This window comes from Henckelia pumila, chromosome 2 (assembly GCF_033568475.1).
Source record: "Henckelia pumila isolate YLH828 chromosome 2, ASM3356847v2, whole genome shotgun sequence".
NCBI lineage: Eukaryota > Viridiplantae > Streptophyta > Magnoliopsida > Lamiales > Gesneriaceae > Henckelia > Henckelia pumila.
In genome coordinates this window covers 86,863,733-86,888,031 of record NC_133121.1, presented here as the reverse complement: position 1 = coordinate 86,888,031, position 24,299 = coordinate 86,863,733, and the positions used below count along the sequence as shown (strand labels likewise).

The 24,299-nt window shown below is 37.4% G+C and overlaps 2 protein-coding genes across 2 annotated transcripts; both read left to right on the top strand.

The window, feature by feature from the left end:
* The first annotated feature begins 11,743 nt into the window (after nt 1–11,743).
* LOC140884415 (transcription factor BHLH094-like) lies at nt 11,744–15,132 on the top strand. The gene is made up of 6 exons (XM_073291168.1): nt 11,744–12,096; nt 12,827–13,024; nt 13,121–13,186; nt 13,382–13,450; nt 13,542–13,613; nt 14,767–15,132. Exons 1-6 carry the CDS (start codon nt 11,818–11,820, stop codon nt 14,902–14,904), a joined length of 822 nt encoding a protein of 273 aa, XP_073147269.1. The 5' UTR covers nt 11,744–11,817; the 3' UTR covers nt 14,905–15,132.
* Nucleotides 15,133–18,908: 3,776 nt separating this feature from the next.
* On the top strand, nt 18,909–21,080 carry LOC140877852 (uncharacterized). The gene is made up of 5 exons (XM_073281444.1): nt 18,909–19,024; nt 19,118–19,421; nt 19,688–20,225; nt 20,544–20,839; nt 20,988–21,080. The coding sequence occupies exons 1-5, from the start codon at nt 18,909–18,911 to the stop codon at nt 21,078–21,080; spliced, it is 1,347 nt and encodes a 448-aa protein (XP_073137545.1).
* Nucleotides 21,081–24,299: the final 3,219 nt, after the last annotated feature.

Genomic DNA, 24,299 nt, shown 5'->3' with positions numbered 1-24,299 from the left:
TGCAGATTGAGAAGAAATAGAATTTTTCTACAATGGGTTGAATACGCCCACAAGGATGTATGTGGATTCTGCTGCTGGAGGTACTATCTTTGCCAAGGACCCCATTCAGGCCTATGATATGCTTGAACAAATGACTATCAATAGTTATCAATGGCCGTCTGAATGTATGGGAGTCAAGAAGGGAGTGTACAGTGTGGATCCTCTCACATCCATCACTGCACAGCTGTCTGCGTTGAGTACACAAGTTGCTTCTCTGAATAAGGTGAATATTGCAGAACCTGCAGGTGTGTCGGTTGTCATAAAAGAATCTCATCCACCTGAGGAAGCTCAATATATCAATCCCAGAGGCTATGGAAATTATCGAGGTAACCCTCCACCCAATACTTATCATCCTGGTTTACGTAACCATGAAAATTTTTTCTCTGCCAACAACAAAAATGTGTTGAAACCCCCTCCGAGATTCAATACAAATCAAGGTGATGGTAAAGCATCTTTGTAGGATGTTGTGTCTACATTTGTTACGGAATCTAACAAGCAGATGTCGAGGACTGAAACTCGAATGGACAGCATAGAGACACATATGTGCAGTTTGGGGGCTATGATGAAATCTATGGAAACACAGATTGGGCAGATTGCACATGCGTTGAAGGATCAAAATCGAGGACAGTTTCCCAGCAATACTGAAGTAAATCCAAAAGAACAGTGCAAAGCAGTTGAGTTAAGAAGTGGGAAGAAGTTAGAAGCTAAAGAGCAGAGCAAAGCCAAGGAAGTTGACGAACCAGTGGTTGAAGAAATCATGGTTGAAGAGCCCAAGAAAGAATCTGATGCCACAAAAGCTTAAGGATCCAGGGAGTTTTACTCTCCCTTGTTTTATTGGTGGTTCTAAGGTAAATCGAGCTTTATGTGATTTAGGAGCAAGTATAAATTTAATGCCTTTTTTCTGTTTACAGGACCTTGGAACTTGGAGAAGTCAGAGCGACCACCATCACATTACAGCTGACTGATCGGAGTATCACATATCCACGGGGTATTGTGGAGGATGTTTTGGTGAAGGTCGACAAGTTTATATTTCCAGCAGACTTCGTGATTTTAGACATGGATGAAGATGAAGAAACTCCTTTGATCTTTGAGAGACCTTTTCTAGCTACTGCACGCGCACTGATAGATGTCCACAAGGGAGAGCTCACACTCCGAGTTGGTGGTGAAGCTGTGATCTTTAATATTTATCACACCATGAGGGGACCAAACGAGGTAAGTACATGTAAAAGTATTGAAATTGTTGATTCTCATAATTCTTTTTCATGTGCAGGAATTACTGATCCACTCGAAAGATGTTTAGTGGCGGATGAGGTATTTGATAATGATGAGGATTGGGAGCTACATGAACAAAATTCATTCCTTGACAGCGCTCCGAAAGAAAAAATGGTGAGTACTAAGGAATCTGAAGAATTGGAAAATAGTGCGCCAAAGGTATCCACTGAAACTCATGATTTGAAAGAATTGCCTGCGCATTTATGTTATGAATTCCTTGGTGAAAATTCTACTTGTCCTGTTATTATCTCTGCTCACCTGTCTGCTGTAGAAAAAGATAAGTTGTTGCGAGTTTTGAGAAATTTTAAAACTGCTCTAGGATGGTCAATTTCTGACATTAAGGGTATTAGTCCAACAATTTGCATGCATAAAATTTTGATGGAAGAGTCTTATACCCCTTATGTTGATCATCAGAGGCGGTTGAATCCCGCCATGAAAGAAGTAGTTAAGAAAGAAGTTTTAAAGTTGTTGAATGCGGGAGTGATTTATGCTATTTCTGACAGTAGTTGGGTATCTCCTGTTCAAGTGGTGCCTAAGAAGGGTGGGATTACCGTGGTTAAAAACGAAAATAATGAGTTAATCTCCACACGTACGGTAACTGGCTGGCGAGTTTGTATAGATTATAGGAAGTTGAATAAAGCTACTCGTAAGGATCATTTTCCACTTCCTTTCATTGATCAAATGCTTGATAGACTTGCTGGTTATTGCTATTACTGCTTCTTAGATGGTTATTCAGGTTATAATCAAATTGCTATCACACCGGAGGATCAGGAGAAGACTACTTTTACGTGTCCCTATGGCACGTTTGCTTTCAGGAGGATGCCGTTTGGACTGTGTAATGCACCTGAGACTTTTCAGCGGTGTATGATGGCGATTTTTGCAGATATGGTGGAGGAAGTAATGGAAGTTTTTATGGATGACTTTTCCGTTTTTGGTTCCTCTTTTGATCATTGCTTGCATAATCTGTCTCTTGTTTTGCAGAGGTGCTAGGAAAAGAATTTAGTTCTAAATTGGAAAAAATGTCACTTTATGGTTCAAGAGGGCATTGTCCTTGGACATAAAGTGTCATCAAATGGGTTAGAGGTGGATCGAGCCAAAGTGGTTGCCATTGAGAAGCTTCCACCTCCAAAGAATATCAAAGGCATCCGAAGTTTATTAGGCCATGCAGGGTTTTATCGGCGATTCATCAAGGATTTCTATAAAATTACAAAACCCCTGTGTAATTTGCTTGAAAAAGATTCTAAATTTATGTTTGATGATGATTGTTTGCAGGCCTTCGAGAAGATCTAGACGGCGTTGATCACATCACCCATCATGATTGTGCCGGATTGGAAGGAGCCCTTTGAACTTATGTGCGATGCTAGTGACTATGCAGTCGGTGCTGTATTAGGCCAGAGGAGAGATAAGATATTTCGAGCCATATATTATGCCAGTCGCACCATGGATACCGTGCAGTAAAACTACACTACTAAAGAAAAAGAGATGCTTGCAGTAGTTTTTGCTTTTGATAAATTTTGTCCATATTTAATTGGTACTAAAATAGTTGTTTATACTGACCATGCAGCGATTCGCTACTTGTTTTCCAAAAAGGATGCCAAGCCAAGCTTGATAAGGTGGATTCTACTATTACAGGAGTTTGATTTTGAGATCAAGGATAAGAAGGGTAGCGAAAATCAGGTTGCTGATCACTTGTCGAGATTGGAGTTAGAGGACGTGAAGGAGGAGGAGAGCATAAAGGAATAGTTTTCGGATGAACAGATCTTTGAGGTAAGTTCCTCTATTCCATGGTTTGCTGATATTGCGAATTTTTTGTCTTGTGGTGTTATGCCCCCAGAGTTGAACCGACATCAGAAGAAGAAATTTTTCCATGACGTTAAGTTCTACCTATGGGATGATCCCTACATTTTCAAACGTTGTGCTGATCAAGTGATTCGAAGATGTGTGGCGGGGCAAGAGGCAAATGAGATTTTGGAACAATTCCATTCCTCACCCTATGGGGGACATTTTGGAGCAACCCGGACTGCCGCTAAGGTATTACAATTTGGTTTTTATTGGCCTACATTGTTTAGAGATAGTTATACCTTAGTGAAATCATGTGATAAGTGTCAAAGAACGGGAAATATTTCTAGAAAGCATGAATTACCCCTCACAAATATTTTAGAAGTGGAATTGTTTGATGTGTGGGGTATTGATTTTATGGGTCCTTTTCCCCCTTCTTTTGGGTACACTTATATTTTATTAGCAGTTGATTACGTTTCAAAATGGGTGGAAGCCATTGCCACCTCTACTAATGATGCTCGAGTTGCAGTAAAGTTTTTGCAAAAGAACATTTTTACAAGGTTTGGAACACCAAGAGCAATAATCAGTGACGAAGGTATGCACTTTTTTAATAAAATTTTTAATACCTTGCTTACTAAGTATGGTGTCAGGCATAAGGTGGCGTGTGCATATCATCCGCAAACCAATGGTCAAGCGGAAATCTCTAACCGAGAAATCAAGCAAATATTGGAGAAGACGGTGAAGACGAATAGAAAAGATTGGACAATCAAGCTGGATGACGCGTTATGGGCCTACCGCACCGCGTTTAAAACACCGATTGGGATGTCGCCTTATAGGTTGGTGTTTGGTAAGACATGTCATTTGTCTTTGGAGTTAGAACACAAAGCATTTTAGGCTGTCAAGAAGCTGAATATGGACATCCAAGCATCTGGGGAGTTGCGTAAATTACAGTTGACTGAATTGGACGAGTTTCGAAGTTAATCATATGAGAATGCCAAAATCTACAAGGAGCAAACCAAGAAGTGGCATGATAAAAACATTGTACCTCAAGAATTCGAACCAGGTCAGAAAGTATTGTTGTTTAACTCCCGTCTGAAATTGTTTCCAGGAAAATTGAAGTCCAGATGGTCTGGACCCTTTACGGTGGAGAAGTTATACCCGCATGGTGCGATCGAGCTTCGATGTACAGATGGAAGGGTATTCAAAGTGAACGGGCAAAGAGTGAAACACTATTTTGGTACGGAAGTACGAAGTACTGAAAGTACTCTACTCACAGACCCGGCTTAAAACTGGTGAAAGTCTGGCTGAGGACTATAAACCAAGTGCTAAATGGGAGGCAAACCATATTTTCTTTTTGTTTGTTTTTAATTTCGTTTTTTTATTATTTATATTTATTTTTGTTTCGCGCTTTGAGATTTTTTTTTTCTTTTCTCCTCTGGAACGACATTCCAGCATACTATGCGCGCCTTCCTGTCACTCCGGCGCACCCGCACATGAAAAAAAAAATCTGCATACTATGAAATTCCAGAGCTCTATACGCGGCCGCCTGTCACTTTGGCGCGCCCGCGCGTCGTCTTGCGCATATATATATTACATGGGCAGTGTTTTATGCGCGCCCGCCCCGTCTGAACTACACAACGATTTCTTTCCTTCCTTTCTTATTTTCTTTTCTGATTCGATTTCTCTTTTTCCTTTCTTATTCTCTCTTCTAATTTTACCCTATATTTCTTTCTCTTTTCTCTCTTTTCTTCTCCAAATCAACATCTCCAATCTAAATTCCTTTTTCTCGTTTTTGTGTTCTTCATATTCTTCTTCTTTATCTCATTTTTCTTCTCAGTCACAAGGGGGACGACAGGCTAGGGCACAACGAGATTTCTTTCTGGCTCGTGCTGAAATTGCTCTTGTTTTTATTTGTAAGTCTCTATAATTAAGGGTTCATAAATTCTCCATTTTATTGGGTTGTTGAGATAATGGAGATTGTGGTGTGGATTTGAATTTGAGTTGTGGGGTTTCTCGAGTTATTGTTGGTGCTCGTTTCACTTTGAAGAGAAGAGTGTGTTGTGACTTCAATTGCTTAGTTTGGGGGAGTCACGGTTGTTGATCTATTCTTGTTGAATTAAGAATTATTATTGTGCAATCGAAGTGTTTGATATATGGCTCTAAATAAGAAAACAAAGTTGGGTGAATCTTCATCTTCGGCTCTTACTTTTGATTCTCATCGTTTCTGGAATCCACAGGCCGAAGAGAATTTTGCATCATTGTTATCTAAGAATCTCCTACCTGAGAGGGGGTTTGATACTACTACTGGATTTGAGCCGAATGGGATTATTCGGAGCAATGTCGGGGATGAAGTGCTTGAGAGGCAGTGGCTTCAATTTGTTAAGCAGCCCCAAGAAGCAATTATTTCATTGGTGAGGGAATTTTATGCAAATCTGAAGGTTAAGCACGTTGAATTCAAGGTTTTGGTGCGAGGGCAGATGGTGTCGTTTGATTCGGTTGCGATTAACACACTATTTCATATCCCGCCAGTGGACAATGATGAATATGTTGCATATAAGTCTGGGGATATTGATTATGATGCTATTATTCAATCCATCTGTGTCGCGGGAGCCGTATGGAGGCTGGGAAGTGATCTTAAACCATCCAAACTGAGGAAGGTAGATTTGAAGAGTGATGTCAAGAGGTGGTATGCTTTGGTATGCGCTAGAATTAAACCCACAGACCATGATCATGAGGTCACAAGGGAGAGGGCGATTCTCGTTTATTGCATTGTTGAAGGAATGTCTATGGACTTAGGCCGTATTTGTCAAGAAACTATTCAGAACATTTTCACTAGTCGTTCGAGGGGGGGCTTGCTTTGCCATCGATTATTACAGATTTATGTGAAGCAGTGGGTATTGATTGGAGCCCTAATGAAGAGTTGTTGAAGCCCACGGCCCTTATACCCTGTGGTGGTTCTTCTACTCGCCATCCATATGAAAGTGAACTGCGAGAACGTGCGGCCCGACGAGTGTTCAATGCTAGCGCAGCTGCTAGTAGAGCTTCTGTACCGCAGACTCAGATGCCTCCTTCTCTGGAAGCACGTGTTACATCTCTTGAGGAGGATCTGCGCCAGCATCGTCAAGAATTCCATCACTTTCAGCAAAGAAATGACGTTTTCATGGATTACATGATGAGATTCACTGGTGCATTGAGCCACCAATTTCCTCATGCTGTGAGCTCGGCTCATCCTTTTCCTTCTTATCCTCAGTGGCCACCTACTTTTGGTGATTCAGACCCGACACCTGCGGTTGCTAGTGATGATGCGAGTGACGACAGCGACGACCACTGACGGTCGTCGTTTGAGGTACATGTCCTTTTTCTTTCCTGTTTAAATCATTGAGGACACTGATTGTACCTAGTTTGGGGGGATTTTGCTGAATTTGCTTCACAATTGCTGAATTTGTTCATGCGTTTTTATTTCCGTTTCTTTTATTCTTTGTGTTTTGGGTTTTTATTTTTGTTTAGTTTTCTGTGCTGTGTTGGCGGTGGGATGGATTTTGGAAATTTTGGAATGAGTATAGTGTGTGAGGTTGGGAAAATATGAATTTTTGTGTGGATGCGAGTTAAATTCAAGAAACCATGAAAGAAATGAAAATACATTGGCCAATGAGGCAAATGACTTGTTTTTATCTCAAATCCATGATCGGACTTAAAAGAATTTTTATTGGTGAATTAATGAGATGAATGAATCCCTACATATTCTGTGATTGTGCTTAAATCTGAGTTAAAACATACAAGCATAGAAATGAATGAGGCAATTTTTGGGATCATTGGGCCTGATTTTTATTGAAATTATTGTATCCGTAGTTGCCCTTTGAGCCTTCACAAGATATACATGAGTACTGTAGGTACATGATCTGAGTCTTGTTGAAAATTATCGTTTCCTGTTGATGATTACTTCTTTTCTGCACTGGTTAAAATTCATGTGATTTACTTGTGAATTGAGATTGTTTAGAACTAGTTCGGACACCCTTTGAGGCGCAATATGGGCAAAACTGTGATTAGGAATGATTTAGGCGATTTTTCTAAATTCGTTTGAGCCTTTCAAGCTACCATATTAATGCATGTTATCCTTAGTACCTTGTTTGAGCCTTATTGAAAATCGAATGACATGCGTGTAAACGTGTGATAAAACCCCCATTCGTCATTATTTCAAGGTCCTACATTGACTACCTGAATAGCCTAAACACTAATTCCAACCTTTAAGGGAGTAATTTGAATGCTAAAATTTTATATGCTCCTAGTTTTATTTGTGAAATATGGAATGGTGTGGTGGATGATTTGAAAAGATGAAAAGAGATAGTAGAAAAAAAAGAAAAGAGTTGTGAAAAAGATGAAAAAAATCAATGAAGTGAAAGAAAAATAAGTATGAAATTGTGAATGAAAAAGGAGTTGAAGTTAGATTGAGCATAAATTACTCTTTATTTTGAATTCTTTATCCTTCATTTGTAGCCATGATCCAGGCCTTACATTACAAGCTAATTAAGTCCTTCTGACCGAGTCACAGTTGCCTAATATACTAGTGGAAAAAGGTTGCGAGAATCTGGCCTATGGATGATTGATTGACACTTTTAATGAATATGAATTTTTGACCGAAACACGTACACGTTTCTTTGTTGAAATAACCTGATTTTTGCGTACTTTCAAATGTAATTTATCCTGTCGTTGATCCTTTTGGCTTATATAGCCCTCATGATCTATGAATGTGTGAATTGATTTGGATAAGAGTATTTTGAACGTGGGTTGCGGGATTTGTAAGTTTTGGAGGTTCACTAGCATGTGTTGTTGAAAATTAAAAAGTGATAGTTCGATATGATTGGATGAAATTTTCTGAATATTTTGCTAAGGCCATTGTTTCATAGTAATTCTTGGTTGGTCTTGATTTGTTGAGTGAGTATTGTATGTTTTGTGTTGGAGTCTTGATTGGTTTCGCTCGGGACTAGCAAACATTTAAGTTTGGGGGAATTTGATAAGTGCATTTTGTGCACTTAATTTGTATTGATATTATGAGATAATTGTTTGGTTTCGAGCGGAATTATGTGGAATTTGTTGTTGTTGGTGTTGGATATGAGGAAATACAAGAGAGATCTAATTTATGATGGATGGAATCAAGGGAGTCAAGAAAAGGGTGAAGATAGTTTAGATGGTTCAAGATTGTGAAGAAAAGTGAATTTTTCCAGAGGTCTATGCGCGCCCGCGCCTGGACTTGGCACGCCCGCGCATCAACTAAAGAGAAGAGAGAAATGGGTCAGAGAGCTATGCGCGCCCGCACGTGGTTCAGGCACGCCCGCACGTGATTTAGTAAAAAGAAAGTTTCGAGGCAGATCTCTATGCGCGCCCGCGCCTGATCTGGCGCGCCCGCGCGTCGCTGTATGTGTGACGAGGTGTTTGTGTAATTTTGAAAACTTTTGGATATCTTTGGAATTTGTTTGGACGAATTTTAGGAGAGTATTTAAGAGATTTTTCATACTGAATGAAGCCCTATCTAGCCGCCAATACACAATATTCTTGAGAGCACTTTTGTGAGTTTTTGGGATCAAGAATTGAAGATTGCTTGGAACGAAGACGAAGACTTTTCGACCGGACACGGAAGAAAGACTACGGCTTTGTTATTTCTTTATTTATTTCTTTTAATTGTTGAATTATGTTTGAATTCTTAAACATGATTTGTGTTGAGATGAATTTGAGTATGAACTAAACTTTTTATGTCTAGAGGTTGATGTATTTATTCAGAATCCGGCACTCGGGAGAGGGGATTTAGAATAGGATCAATAGAATTCACACTATTAATTGTTTATATGACTCGGGAGAGCTTATAGCTTTAATAGAGCCTAGAAAGAACATTGTTTTACACATATCATTACAAGTAGATTTTTAATAGGGATATTGGAATCGATTTGTGATTGATACATCTATTTGATACTCGAGAGAGGGAAATAGTATAATCTATGTGTTCATGGTTATTAATGGAGATGAACTCATGAAAATAGATTAATTAAGAATGAATATTGTCGAGATCAGGTGAAATCAAAACCTCTAGACTATTTCTCTCTGATTGAGAATCTCTTAAAGATTGTGTGTGTGCACGTTTTACAAACTTTACTATTTATTTAATTGTTCAGCAAATTTCCAAAGTTTGATTTTCTAGATAAAATTAAGACTATTTTAATTACAAGTATTGAATATTTTCAAATTACTCCTTGTGGGATCGACACTCTCTCTTTCACTATATTAAAATTTGACACTCGTACGCTTGCGAGTATTTTTCACAACATCTAGGTTGCTTATTATGAGATACAGACGTACTATCTGAGATATTCTGGTTGAGTATGCATGTTCTTTGTTTGCGCGATTTTATATGGCATGACTTATGTGCATTTATTATGCCACGATTATTGATATTACCTAAAGAGGGATTGCTCAACCCCGAGGTTTTTGTAGATGGATGCCATGGATTTGGGTTCGGATAGTCCATTTATTTCTTATGGTATGAGATTATCTTTTGATGCGACGACCCAATGTGCTACATATCAGGACGCCATTTTTGAGCAAGAGTTTCTTCTGTGATAGGTTTTTAGTACCTGATCATTTTAATTTAGCATTCATAACATATGTATATTCATACTTTTTTATTCAACGCTCTTAGCTCACGTCTTCGATTTTTTGTTCTGGACGTCCCATTCCACAAAGCAGGTCTTAGGTTGGACGGACCGGGAGGTAGCGTTTGTTGAGCAGTAACAGGGTGGATTGTTCTGTACTAGGTTTCCATTTTTGGAGTCTTAGAATTATATTCGATTGGGTTGTAATACATTTACCAGTTATTGTTTTGGGACCGGTTGTATTCATACCGGTAGTTTTTAGTTGAATTGATTAAGTTTCTGCTGGCTTCTTTTGATTGTTGTTTATTAAGTTATATTGCATGGTTAAACTTTGATTACTTAGTGATTCTGGGGGGTCACTACAACGTTGATGCTAGCTTTCATGAGGAGACCAATTGCTGTGGAGTAGGAGGTGTTGTGCGCAACCATTGGGGCCTAGCTGTGGCTGCATTTGGTAAAACGATCCGGATACCGGGCTCAGTGGTTCTAGGGGAACTGATATCCTTAAGGGAAGGATTGAAGTTGGTCAGTTTATTCTGATTCAGTTTTGGAAGTGCAAGCTGTCACGGGGCCAAATTGTGATTTGAGCTATGCTGGCCTTTGTGCACTGGAAGTTAAAGATTTAATGTCGGAACTCAATATTATTTCTATTTCGCATGTTAGGTGAACGACCAATGTTATGGCACATTCCCTAGCTAAGTTTGTTTGTTCCTCCCCGCACCTTTTTGTTGGTTGTCTGGGAGCTTTTCAAGTTGGTTGGTTAATCTTGTAATGAGTAACTTTTTTAGTTGAAATAAAGTTACAAGTTTGACTATATATATAAAAAAAAAAGACACGTTTGTCTTATTTAGATGAAAATCATTACAAAACATTGAAAATAAAAGTACTAATATATAAAGCTGTCAAAACGGACTGCGCGACCGGCCAACCCGCAACCCACAAAAACCCACCAGTTGGCGGGCCGGTCCACCATTTAGGAGGGTTGGAAAATTATCAAATCAACCCGTCTATTTGGCGGTGCGAGATGGGCCCTCCCGTCAATATTTAGTTATATCCGGTGAATTGAGGCGAGTTGACCCACAACCCACCACTTGGCAGGGCGGGACGGGTCGACCCATCATTTAGGCGAGTTGGAAATTTGTCAACCCAACCTGCCTATATAATGGAGTGGGACGGGCCAACACAGCGGACCCAACCCACTTTGACAGATTTAGTAATATATGATAGTTGAGTACCAAATGTGTTAAATCTGGTACAAATATATGATTTTTGAATATTTAAACATATGTTGCAAGTGTTGATATTAATAAAAATGTTCAGATTTTATACTTAAAATATTATCTTTTGTACCAGATCTAAACCACTTAGTGCTCGAATATCATATATTAATATCATATATTCAATTTTTTTGTATCGAATTTTACTCGTGAAAAGACATGTGGGTCCAGGAGGTGTAGAAACATTTGTGTAGATAAAAAAGTTTAAACTTATATTTTTTTTCTGACAATGACTGAAAATAAATTTGAGTTTGGATTTAAACTTATAGTTTTTAAAATTAAATAAATAAATTAAAAAATATACTATTGCTAAACTAATATTTTTTTAAAAGAATTAAAATAATATTTTTAACGAAGTACAAATTCTAAATAATCATTTATATATATAATAAAATATTACATTTAAATTTTTTAAAAAATAAAAAATTAAAAAAATATAAGAAAAATTTGAAAAATCGGTTGAATCGATTTTTTGATTTTTGATCGATTTTGGTTAATTTAAGCATTAAAATGATTTTTTGACATGTTTCAAACCGAATCTATGACGAATTTTTGGACAAATCGATCGGTCTGATCTGATTTTTAGAAACACTAGTTTACCCCTCGTGAGAATTTTTTTTTTTTTTTGTTACTATATGTTAAAAAAAAAAAAAAAAGCAAAAGCGAAAAAAAAATGAATAAAGAAAATATTTTCTCACATCCTCTCTTTCTCTCTCTCCCCATGTTCATGTTACTGTGTCCGTACCGCTCTACTGTAATTCCACGCTAAACAGTCATTTATTCTCCCACTTATATATTATATATACTTCATGCAAGCCTTGTTCATCACTATTCCACCAATGGACCCGTCGTTGATGTTTGCCGACAACCCGTCTTTGTATTGTTTGGCGGAGCTAATTTCGTCTCCGTCCGGCGGCGGAGGCGTTCAACCGGGGCCATTTGGTGTCCGTGCCGGTGTTGGAGATGCGTCGCTGGAGGAATCGACGGTGACCCAGCTGAGCGGCGGGAAGAGGACACGGAGAGTTGGGAATTCCGTTGATGGTCTCTCCTCTAAGCTTGTTTTGGCCAGTAATGCTAATCATGGTGTGGTTAGTCCATTACCCACTCTTTATATTACCTGAAAAATTAACTAAAAATATTTGCTTATTTTACTGGTTTTTTTTTACCCATTTATAATCTTTGATTAAATAGCAAGATTTCTGCCTGATATTGAATAGATTTAATTTTATAATTGGTGATGTTGGTCTGTGGGCGTGTGGTATAATTAGATTTGAGTTTTTTTATTTCTTGCTAATCCAGATTCCGGGTTATGTTCAAAGTGCCATTTACTTTGATCCTTAGTATTTCTTTCTGTTTTTTTTTTGTTGGGTATGAGAATTTATGCTGGTCTCGAATTTTATCTGTTTCACAAATGCACAAATAATTATGTTATGCTTGCTTTAATCTGATTCTACAGTATTCTTAATTTGTACACTGTATAGTTTCTCCTTGATTCTTGAAAGACTTGATATATAACATTTATAAATATATTTTAGCTTGTATTTTTGGGTATCTAAACTTGGAACTTGTAGAAGAATCACAGGAAAACCATTCACTCATATAGGACCACCCAGCTTGCGGACAAAGTAGTGGGTGATTGTATTCGATGTATATAGTTTTGAGATTTAAATCCGTACAATACGGATGCTTTTTTTCCCTTGTTTTATGGTCTTCTAACTTTCTGCAACTGTTTCATCTCTGGTTTATTCATTTCTCCTGAAAAGAAACGGATTTCAAATTAAAATGCTGGTTTTTTAACATTGAAGTTATGTTCTATAGAATGAACCAAACAGTAAAAGGACCAAAGCGTCAAGATCAGCGGTTGAAAATGCTTGCTCAAAAGCAGGAGGAGAAACAAGTTCAGGGACAAGTATAAAGCCAATCGATGAGACGAGTACGTACGATCCGCCTAAAGATTACATTCATGTGAGAGCGAGAAGGGGTCAAGCCACTGATAGCCATAGTCTAGCCGAAAGAGTAAATCTTATGTGCTTTATATTTTTTTCTTCCTTTTAATGTCCTTAGTTTGGTTATCGGTACTGCAGTGTTGATTGGTGCACTTATTTTTTTCAGGCTCGGAGGGAAAAGATCAGTGAGAGGATGAAAATCCTGCAAGATTTGGTTCCAGGATGTAACAAGGTCTCCAGTTTTCAGCCATCCGTTAAATTAACTCTTTCTTTCTTTCGAAAAAATATTAGTACATGCCATTAAGAGCCATTATTATTTTGCTGATAAATTTTGATATTGTTGGTGCTTCATTATATCTTAATGGGTTACCGTACATATTTTCATGCTTGGAAATATATTATGCAACTTAGTGCTTACCATCTTCAGGTCATTGGGAAAGCTTTGGTTCTCGATGAAATAATTAATTATATCCAGTCACTACAGCATCAAGTTGAGGTAGGTCTTGTCTTTCCATTTGTGTTTATATTGTTCTGTACGTTGTTGTTCGGATATATGATGTAATTCTGGTCTTTTCAATGGATGCTAGTTTTTGTCAATGAAGCTTGAGGCAGTTAATTCAGGACTTAACCACACAACAAAAGGGTTTCCATCGAAATATGTAAGCTTCACTGCATCTACTTATCATTGGGATCTGATTGACTATATTTTTTCAATCATTAGGCACATTGTTCTCCAGGATAGAAAGATGGTAACTGTAGCTGTAAGTTTTTCTATATTTGGATTATCATTTAAGTCCAAGATAATTACAGAACTAAAATGAAATCTTCTGCATCCCTTGACATGTATGCAACTCTTAACCTTTTCTCTTTGAATGATTGAATAGTTTTCCATCGAATTTAGGTAAAGTCGAATTATGTATAAGAAGGTTAACTTTGTTTTATCTTTGAATCTCGTACGCTTAGTGAACACGTACGAATAAAATGCTAAAGTTTACTTCTAATTTAGTTTGAATATTAAACTTTATCACCTTTTTCATCACTGCCGCTCACTTACTGTTGTTACAAAATCACCTATCGCTACAAAATCACAAGTAGGCATCTCTATGTAAATTTTTAGCTTATGTAATTTAAGGTTATTATCGTGGGGAATGGGTTAAGAACAAGCTGGAGCATTGGCCTTGAAATTTGAGTAAGTAAATTTACCTATATCCAGAATGATTATAGGAAAATGAAGGGAAGGACTCTTTTAAAAAATGCTCCCTGTATCATACCCACTTTGTCCTATGCGTTCTTCCAAAATGTGATTTACATTTACTTTAAGTAATGGCATTGTGTGAGCAACGATAATGAACAATCACATAACATATGCATGGATAAATGCATAAAAGCACTTATAAATTGTTGTATACTTGTATTCTGAAATAGTAATTGAAGTTAATCAGGAGTTGGTGGATTTCCATCATGACTAAACTTGCGAACCATGACAATTGATGCTCTCGCTGTTATGTACCAGTGAAATTGTGTAAGATGTCGATAATTGAAGCTTAATATGTGTGGATCCACATCTTCTCCCCTTGTTGGTTCATTATCAAGGACCTCAACTCGCTTTCTCAGCAACTATCATCTCGCATAATAACAGTCACAGTTTCGTTTGAAACTAGCATAGTTTGCTTTTTAGTTCTGTTCATTAATGCCGTGATCACTTATTCAGTCAATCAGACGCATGCATTAAAGTTGCTGCGAATGATTAAAAGACATATTTGCTTGATCTTATTCTTTCTTTCCCTGACTGGAAAACATGGGATCTTGCAGCTACCAGTGCCAACATCGAACCCCAACAGAACACTATACTTGTCCAAGACTTCAAGAGAATATGATTTAGATACACAGCTGGAGTGGCCACACATGACCTGGAATAGTCTTGGAGGCGAAACAGGAGACAAACCTTAGCTGTTGTGAACTCATGCTATCCTTTGGACCTAAACATCAACGGACTTAGCCAATGCAACTTCCACTTGGTGCTACATTTCAACTGCACATATCAATACTTGTCACATGTATAACTGATTTGTTAGATCTATTATAAAACATCAATCTTTCTGCCTCCGTTCGATGACTTCTTGAATCTTGATCTTGGTTGTAAGATATGCCTGTTCATTGGTGAAGTTAGATTTAGCTTCCTTGCTTGCCCTTGCTGCCTTGGAAATAACTGATAACATGTAAGGTACGTACTCGGGCTCTGAAGATCATCGGTATTTGAAAACCTTTTTGTGTACATCATGATCTATATCAATCCGATCCACATTTACAAATGAAGAATAATATTTTTGACATAAAAAAATGCATAAGAATTTTGTTGTTTTTGAACCTACTAAATCATACTCATATATATCCAATAGCCGACTTCTTACTAAATTTCAATTACGAGCATAACTTGTTATTATAATTTGCCAAAAATACCTCTGAAAATATTCAAATAATCCATCAATGATTAAATCTAGCTATTCCATTCACCACGCCTACCACATGCACTCTCTATATACACACATCAACGTAACAACAAAACACCACACAACCAAAAAGCTAGAAACCAAAAAAATGGGGTTTTCATTCCACAAAACCATCTTCCTCTTGGCGTCGATACTCGTCATCGACGGGACTTCTTTCTTGGGTAAAACAGTCGAAGCTACTGCACTTGAAGACGTATGTCGTAAGACATACGACCAGCATTTCTGCTTAACCAATTTCGGGTGGAAGTGGAGCACGAAAACGGCTCCCATCCCGGTGCTAGCAAATTTAGCCATCAAGAATGTGATAGACAACATGAACATGACTCGAATCATGATCGATTTCCTCTTGTATTTCACACCTGACGACCCTAAACTCCAAGACGTCGAAACCGAGTGCAAGAATTTTTATGTTCCTGCTTTGTCTTCCTTATTATCATCAGCATACTATAATATGAAACACGGGCAGTATCGCGAACTCGGCCAGCAGGCTACGCAGGCGTTTAACGCCGCCGATCAATGTCAGAAAGCTTACGCTACGCTCTTCAAGATGGCCCCTTTCGACACATACATTTATAATTTGAAACGTCTGTCTAATATTCTCGAGGTTATTGCTGATGACTTCTTATAATAAGTTCTAGGGGAAAGAATTAAAGAAGTTTGTGTGATAAGGTGTTTCCAACATTGTAATAAACTCATAAATGATTGAATCACCAAAATTTAAAGTTATTATACGTATATATATGTGGGTTTTTTATTTTATATACTTGGCTCTAAAACGATTTATTGGAGGTGGTGTTTGTTTAATTTTAAGAAATAATCATAAGGTGAATCCATTATTTTGACAAGGAATTTTATTACTTTTTGTTTGACCTATAAATTAATTTGGCCCATTAATTTATCATTTAAGCAATTAAAAATTTTACTGGTGAACCTCGATGAATTAATTAAGGTCCAAGAAGGTTACAGGCACTGCAAAGACTTTGTCAAAAACTTTCAAGACCTACAATTGAGGAGTTAGATTGCCTAATCACCAAATGACTCGGCTGCATGGACATGCATCTTGGAGTGCATGGGATGAACGAGAGTGTACATGTAGGGGATTGCAAGCGGTTGTAACTGATCTAACAACCAACCAAATTGGTACCAGCTGTGGTTATCCATATAGAAGGAGGGAGATACACGCAAAAGAATAATAAGCTCGCATTAGATCACTCTCTCCCACTCTTGAGCTGCAAAGGGATTAGATTAGCGTTCAATCTTGTATATCTCACTTCCTTTGATTCTTGGTATATGCCTTGTAACTCGAAGATAGTTCGTGGATGTAATTGGTGTAAACCAAACTCAGATTTTAATATTTGGAGGAAGCTTTTGAGCATTGGGCCAAAGTGGATGTAGGATCTTGTGATCCGAACCACTATATATCGTGTGTCCCAATTTTGATTCTTTGCATATCTTGATTCATCTTGTGATCATTGCATCTTGTTGTTTCTAGCCATAAATTTGATCGATTGATACACATTGTTGTTTCTTGCATTGATCGTGAAAACCAACAAACTGGCATCAGAGCCTAGTTTCAAGATGAGCACATGATAGTTGTGTTTGTGTTGCATATTTTAATATCATTCTGTTGTTGTTTTGCATATATTTATGTGTTTTAATTACGTGTTTAGTTCATATTTCATGCATCGTGTCTTCATAACATACTCCTGATTTTATTGGCTAGGAGGTAACAATTTGGCTGGAAAATGAAGTCAAAGATTTTGCCGCTCGATCTGCTGAACTCAACCGATCGAGCGGCCCGAAGAGAAAATCCGGAAAAGTTAAACAGAGAAAGTCTCGATCGAGCTGCTGAACTAAACCGATCGAGCGAACTGCGCAGTTAGGGAAAAATCCTTAAATTAGGAAACTTTATTTTTAAGGACTCTAGCCTTAAATAAGATTTATATTTCGATTTTCACTTAACTTATTATCAGACTTTGAAGGGGAGAACACCAAGTATTCCTTGGTGGCTAGGTTTTATTTCTATTTTCTCTTAGATTTCTTCTCTTCTTTTAATTTTTTTTTGCGAATTTTCATGAATCGTTGTTGCAAGGCTTTAGAACTTGGTTGAGAAAGACAAGCCCTTGAATTTATTTATTTGTAAGATTTTGATATTCAGTGTTTGATTATTATTGAGTATCAAAAGTTATTTTGGATTATTTCATGCTTGTATGTGAGATTTTCGGATTGATCACCCCAGGATTTCGCTTTACAATCTACTGTTAAATTAGAATTCAAATCTGTAATTGTTTGAATCATCTAATTTGTGAAGCAACTGCAATTAATACTCGTCCTCTTGTGAGTTTATTAAATTGTAAGAACAACAATTGACTAGATTAAATACATCCGCTTGTGCATGTGTTGTCTAGATTCATCAGTTTTACTAGTTTGCATGCTGCCTTGTTAAATCTAATCGCTTGTATTGGGTTGATTCATTGGTAAGGGTTAATTTAGAACGCTTGTTTCTAGTTAACTAAGATTAAGGTAAAACAGGAATTAAATTTTCAATGATGAATATTCAATTAGAATTAATTATTTTTAGAAAATCGATGATCGAATGAATAATTTCATGAGTGTAGTCGATCGATACCAAGGCTTGTTAATCTATTGATTTCTCGTATTCTTAATTTTTGCATGTTAGTGATAAGATTTAATTTTAAATTGCTTTAAATTTTTAATAGTTAATTTCAAACTCAAAACCTCCTTTTATTTTATTTTAGTAATTTTTAGAAAACGATAAATTTAACTTTTCTTGTGGGAACGATCCCTACTCTCACTACTGCATATTTTATTTATCTGAGTTGAGTCGCGTAATTTGGGCGCGACACGACTAAGCGCAACCAAATTTTGGCGCCGTTTTCGGGGAAGGGGTTTAATTTATTTGTGTTCTTGTTTTTATTTTTATTTTCTATTCTTTTCCCCTAGTGCTTCTCGGGTTTGTTAATGCTTACAGGAGAATCTTCTGAATAAGAATTCCCCTACGATTCGGAGATAGAGAGAACGCTCCATAGAAGACGAAAGGAGGCTCAAAGGAAATTAAAAGAAGAAGACGAAGTTCTACTTGAAGAGCCTAGAGATGAGATTGCTGCAAATTTGAGCTTGAAACAACTGGGCACTCCTGATTTAACCCAGCAGTCTTTATGCATTATTTTCCCTACTCTAGAAATTAATACTGCATTTGAGTTAAAATCCAAATTAATTCACTTACTGCATTTTTTTTATGGTCTCGCAAGTGAGGATCCGCACAAGCACTTAATGGAATTCCATGTGGTGTGCACAAGCATGAAACCCCATGGAATAATAGAGGAGCAAATCCAGCTGAGTGTCTTTTCTTTTTCTTTAAAAACTGCTGCTAAGGATTGACTATACTACTTACATCTTGGATCCATCACTACTTGGACAGAGATGAAGAGAATTTTTCTGGAGAAGTACTTCCCAGCTTCTAGAGCAGCAAACATCAGGAAAGGGATCTATGACATCAAACAGTACACAGGAGAGTCACTTCATGAGTATTGGGAGCGGTTCAAAAAGCTCTGTGCTAGCTATCCGCAACATCAGATAAGTGAAAATCTTTTAATCCAATATTGCTATGAAGATTTGTTGCCTCATGACAGGAGTATGCTAGACGCGGCTAGTGGAGGAGTGTTTGTTGATAAAACACCGCAAGCTGCAAGGAACTTGATAGAGAATATGGCTTTCAATTCTCAGCAATTTGACACTAACAGAAGTGATTCTACGCCTAGAAGGAATAACGAGGTAAATGTCTCTTCCCTTGAACAACAAATGATTGATCTGAAGTCTCTTGTGCGTCAACTTGCAGTAGGGAATGGACAAAATGTGAAAAAGTGTGGAATTTGTGCTGCGATGGGGCATTCAACTGAGATGTGCCCCACCCTTCAAGAGGGATCTACTGAGCAAGTCAATGCAGCATGAGGATTTCCAGGCCCACCACAGAGAAATTATGATCCTTACTCGAACACGTACAATCCGGGTTGGAAGGATCATCCAAACCTCAGATACGGCAATCCTTCAATGACCAGCCTGCACCTCAAGTACTGCCGAATAATCAAGCTTACATGCCACCATATCCTCCACAACCGCAACGTCCTCAAATTTCAGCCCCTGGTGTGTTTCTAGAAAACATTGTTAAGGATCTTGCAACTAATACATTAAATTTTCAACAGGAAACGAGAGCAAGTATCCAACACTTGAACACTCAGGTGGGACAGTTGGCAACCACAATTAACAGGTTGGAAGCACAAAATTCTAACAGTTTACCATCTCAGACTATGCTGAATCCAAAAAAAAATGGAAGTGCCATAACTTTGAGGAGTGGAAGAGAGTTGAAGGTTCATGAAGAAGTGATGCAAGAACAGGTACAAAATGAAGATGTGAAGGAATCCAAGGTAGAGGAGAATGAGCTTAATCACGAGGATACACCAAGAGGTTCTGAATATAAACCTGTAGCCCCTTTTCCCCTTGCATTGAAAGAGTCTAGGAAGGATGAAGGTATTAAGGGGTTGTATGAAACTTTTCGTAGATGTGAGGTAAATATTCCATTGTTAGATGTTATTAAGCAAGTACCTCGCTATGCTAAGTTTTTGAAAGAATTATGTACTGCGAAAAGACAACATAAGTTGAAGGGATGTAAAAAAGTTGAACTAGGAGAACAGGTTTCTGCTGTGATTCGGAGAAAGACACCTGAAAAATGGAAGGATCCAGGTATGTTTTTGAATCCTTGTAAAATAGGAGATGTTCAGCTTGATACAACCATGTTAGATTTAGGAGCATCGATTAATGTCATGCCATATTATGTTTATGCTTCCTTAAACCTAAGACCTTTGAATGAAACTGCAACTGTTATCCAGATGACTGATAGATCTACTATTTATCCTAGGGGTGTGATAGAGGATGTTCTTGTGCAAGTTGATAAATTGGTTTTTCCTGCTGATTTTTATGTGCTTGACATGAAAAACAATGATTTGAAGAGCCCAATTTTGCTAGGAAGACCATTTTTGAAAACTTTCAATTCTGTTATAGATGTCAATAATGGTACTCTCACTATGAAATTCGATGGGGAGATTGTCAAGTTTAATATTTTTGATAACTTGAATTTTTCTAGTTGTGAAAGTGCTGTTAATAATCTTGATATTAATGATTATTTGTCACAAGAACACAAGAAAGTTGTGAATGAGGGTAAGTTGAAGGATGTAATGGCAAGACCTGTTAAAATTTCTCTTTTTGATCTGCAGACACCAAAAGCTGAAGAACCTAGGATTTCTAGGAATTCAAAGAAGAGACCAAAATTAACTGTGAAAGTTCTCAAGTGGGTGAAGGTGGACAAGGGAATTAGATATGAACCACCATAAGCATCAGAAGCATGCAGTCGGGCCAAAGATTGTAAACAGAGGTGCTGGCTGGGAGGCAACCCAGTGTTCTTTCCTTTCATTTAGTTTTTTTGCGTTTTATTTTCGTTGTTTTCAGAACCGAGTGCCGCCACCTCTGCAATCCGAGTTTCAATATGATACTTCCGTTATTCCGTTAGACATGGAAGAGGACGACACCGCCAACACTTGAACCAGGAGAGTTCTGTTTTACATTTGCATATCATTGTCCTTTTGTTATTTGTGTTGTTGTGTTTGTGTTTTTGTGTTCTGAAGCATTGAGGGCAATGCTTTAGCTAAGTGTGGGGGGTATATGCATTGTTTTCATTTTTTTTTGCATTTGTTTTGTTGCGTATTTGCATATAGTTCATGCATTGTATTGTTTGTGTTTCTTGTTTGTTTCGTATGCATAAGTAGAGGATGGAGATTGTTAGCCTATGATAATGAAGTTGGAAAAAAAATTGAATTTTTAAAAAATTTTACTCTTGATTGGACATGAGAAACCGTAGGTTGAGTAGTGAATACGTTTTAAGCACACATGCTAGACCAGTGAAATTAGCGATGTATTGGATAATGTTTGTGTCTGTTGGACCATTGCAAGGCAATATGTGTCTGTGGAATTTGATATTTTATTGAATCTCAATGATCTTGTTGATATGACATATACAATATTGGGCGCACCTGTTAAAATATCTTATTTTATAAAAATTTTATGAAAATCCAATTAACTTCATCCGGGTTATGAGCAAGAAGATTGATTTCCTAATTATCTTGTTTTTGACTAAGTATGCGGATTGAATGGGGTTAAAATTTGAAAAATTTTAAAATAACAATTCCATCCGTGCTTGGAATGTGATTGAAATTCTAGTCACTATTCCATAGCTAAGTTTGCGGATCCAATGGGATTTTAGTTCCATCCGGGCTATAGACGAGGGGATTGAAATTCGAATCCTATTTAGTTATAGCTAAGTATGCGGGCAATTATTGGGACTTTAAAAATGTCGGGTGCAAAATCCGACGGTGTGTAATTTTATCTCAAGAGAGTTGTGTTGTGTTTTAGGATTGTTGAGAGGAGGGTTATTGATAGTGATCCTAACACTGAAGTGTCCTAGGTCGGCGAACAGTCTTGAAACTATATCTTTTGAAGTTGCATGTAGCTGGGGTAACATGTCATGCACACATGTTAACATTCGACTGGAGGTGTATCATAGAAAATCGAGAGTATTCGTAATCTTGTTTTTGTGGGAGAAACTTTGTTGAGGCTATGATATTCATGATTCTTCCATGCTTATGTTTTTGTTATGTTTTTATTTTGTTTTTGTATGACTTGCTCGAGGGCGAGCAAGGATTAGCACACGTACAAAAATGACTTTGGTTTGTGGAGATTGAAGATGGGGGAATTGCTAGTTCATAATGGAGTAGAAGATGCACTCCTAGGAGAAGAAAAGATGTTTGACAAAGTCAAGGGAATTGGCAAGAAAGATATTCTTGCGAAGGCTCATAGTGCACTGATCTTGAGTCTCGGAGATAAGGTGCTGCGTGAGATATCAAAGTAGACATCAGCAACTGCGATTTGGGTGAAGCTTGAGCATCTTTACACGACAAAATCTCTGGAAAACAGGCTCTTTCTCAAACAGCAGCTGTATACATTCAACATGCAGGCTGGAAAGTTGATTGAGGATCATATTGATGATATCAAAAAAATCATCTTGGATCTTGAAAATATAGAGATCAAAGTCGAGGATGAAGACCAAGCTATGCTGTTGTTGAAATCTCTCGCTGATGTGTATGATAATCTCAGAGACACCATGATCTATGGCAAAGAATCTTTAACCTTGGAAGAAGTACATATTGCCTTAATGTCAAAGGAGTTAAATAAGAAGCTTGGGACCAATGTTGATGATAAAAATGAGGAACTTTTTGTTAGGGGAAGATCTAACAGAAGGGAATTCAATCCCAGAAGTAAATCAAGATCAAAATCGAGGCCAAAGTTCAGAAAGAGATGTTTCTTGTGCCGCAAGGAGGGACATAAACAAGAAACAGAGTGAAAAGGAATCAGGATCAGGAGATGCAGCTGTGGCAGAAGATGGTTATGAGAGTGCAGAAGTATTGTTGGTTACCACTGAGAAATCTGAGAGGGGTTGGATCTTGGGCTTAGGGTGTTTATTCCACACGAGTCCATGCAAAGAATGTTTTAGTTGTTTCACAAGAATCAATGGAGAAAAGGTTCTTATGGGAAACAATGTGGCCTGTCAAATTTAAGGCATTAGGTCTATCAAGCTCAAACTCCGTAATGGTACCATTAAAACCTTGTCTGAAGTAAGGTTTGTACCAGGATTGAAAAGGAACTTGATATAACTTGGAGTGCTGGATCAATTAGGCTATGAGTTCAAAGCCAAGAATGGAGTCCTTTCTGTCACCAAGGTTGTTGTCGCGTGTTTTTCGCTCGCAAGTGTATGGGTCAAGTTATAATATAGGAATTAAGTCCAAGTCAATCCCACAGAGAATGAATAAAATGATATTATTTTAAGTATTTTCAACTAATAAAATCTTAATCCTATGTAGAGCTACGATGATGGTTTGAGTTTAAATAAATAAAAACTGCAATGATTAGAATTAATTAACGATGAGTTCACAAGATGGAAATTCAATAAGAGATGAATTCTAGAGGTTCGATTTCACTTGACTATCCACCAGTTTAATTCCTAAAGAAATCTATATCATAAATTCTTCTAGTTTACTAACCAAGAATTATCAATATTTTCTACTCCCTTTCTCAAGTGACAAGTAGAAATTCGTATCTAATATCAAACTAAATATTTCTATCAAATTTTAGATATCAAATTCGGTAAACAACACAATAATTCTTACAATGGCTTTAATGGAGTTATAGGCCTCTCGAACTCTATAAACACCAACGATGTATTTTCCTACGGTCCTATTAAAAATCGCCTCTCTCGATTGCTAGATTTCGAATAAATATAACAATTCAACTAGTGATAAATTAATTGAACGCAATCAATCCAGGAAAACACAAGATAAATCGAATGAAGAATTCTAATATATCAATCAAAATATCAAAAATATGGTTTCAAGTCAAGCTACGGCGTTCCTCTATACAAAGAAATTAGTTCATAATGAAAATAAAAATCAAAACAAAACATGTTCTTGATCAACATTCAAAAATTTAGGAGAAAGAATGAAATAAAAAACGAAGGTAGATGATTCTTCTCCGTCTCTGGAAGTCGCTTCGTCTGTCTTCATGCCAAGAATGTTTCTTCTCCCTTCTCCTTGGTCTCTAGCCGTCTCTAACCTTCAAAAACTCATGCAAACCCTCCTTTTCACGCAAAATAAGCCAAGCAATCCTTTTAAAATTTAAGAAATAAAAGTTTCAAAAAATACGACACGCAGG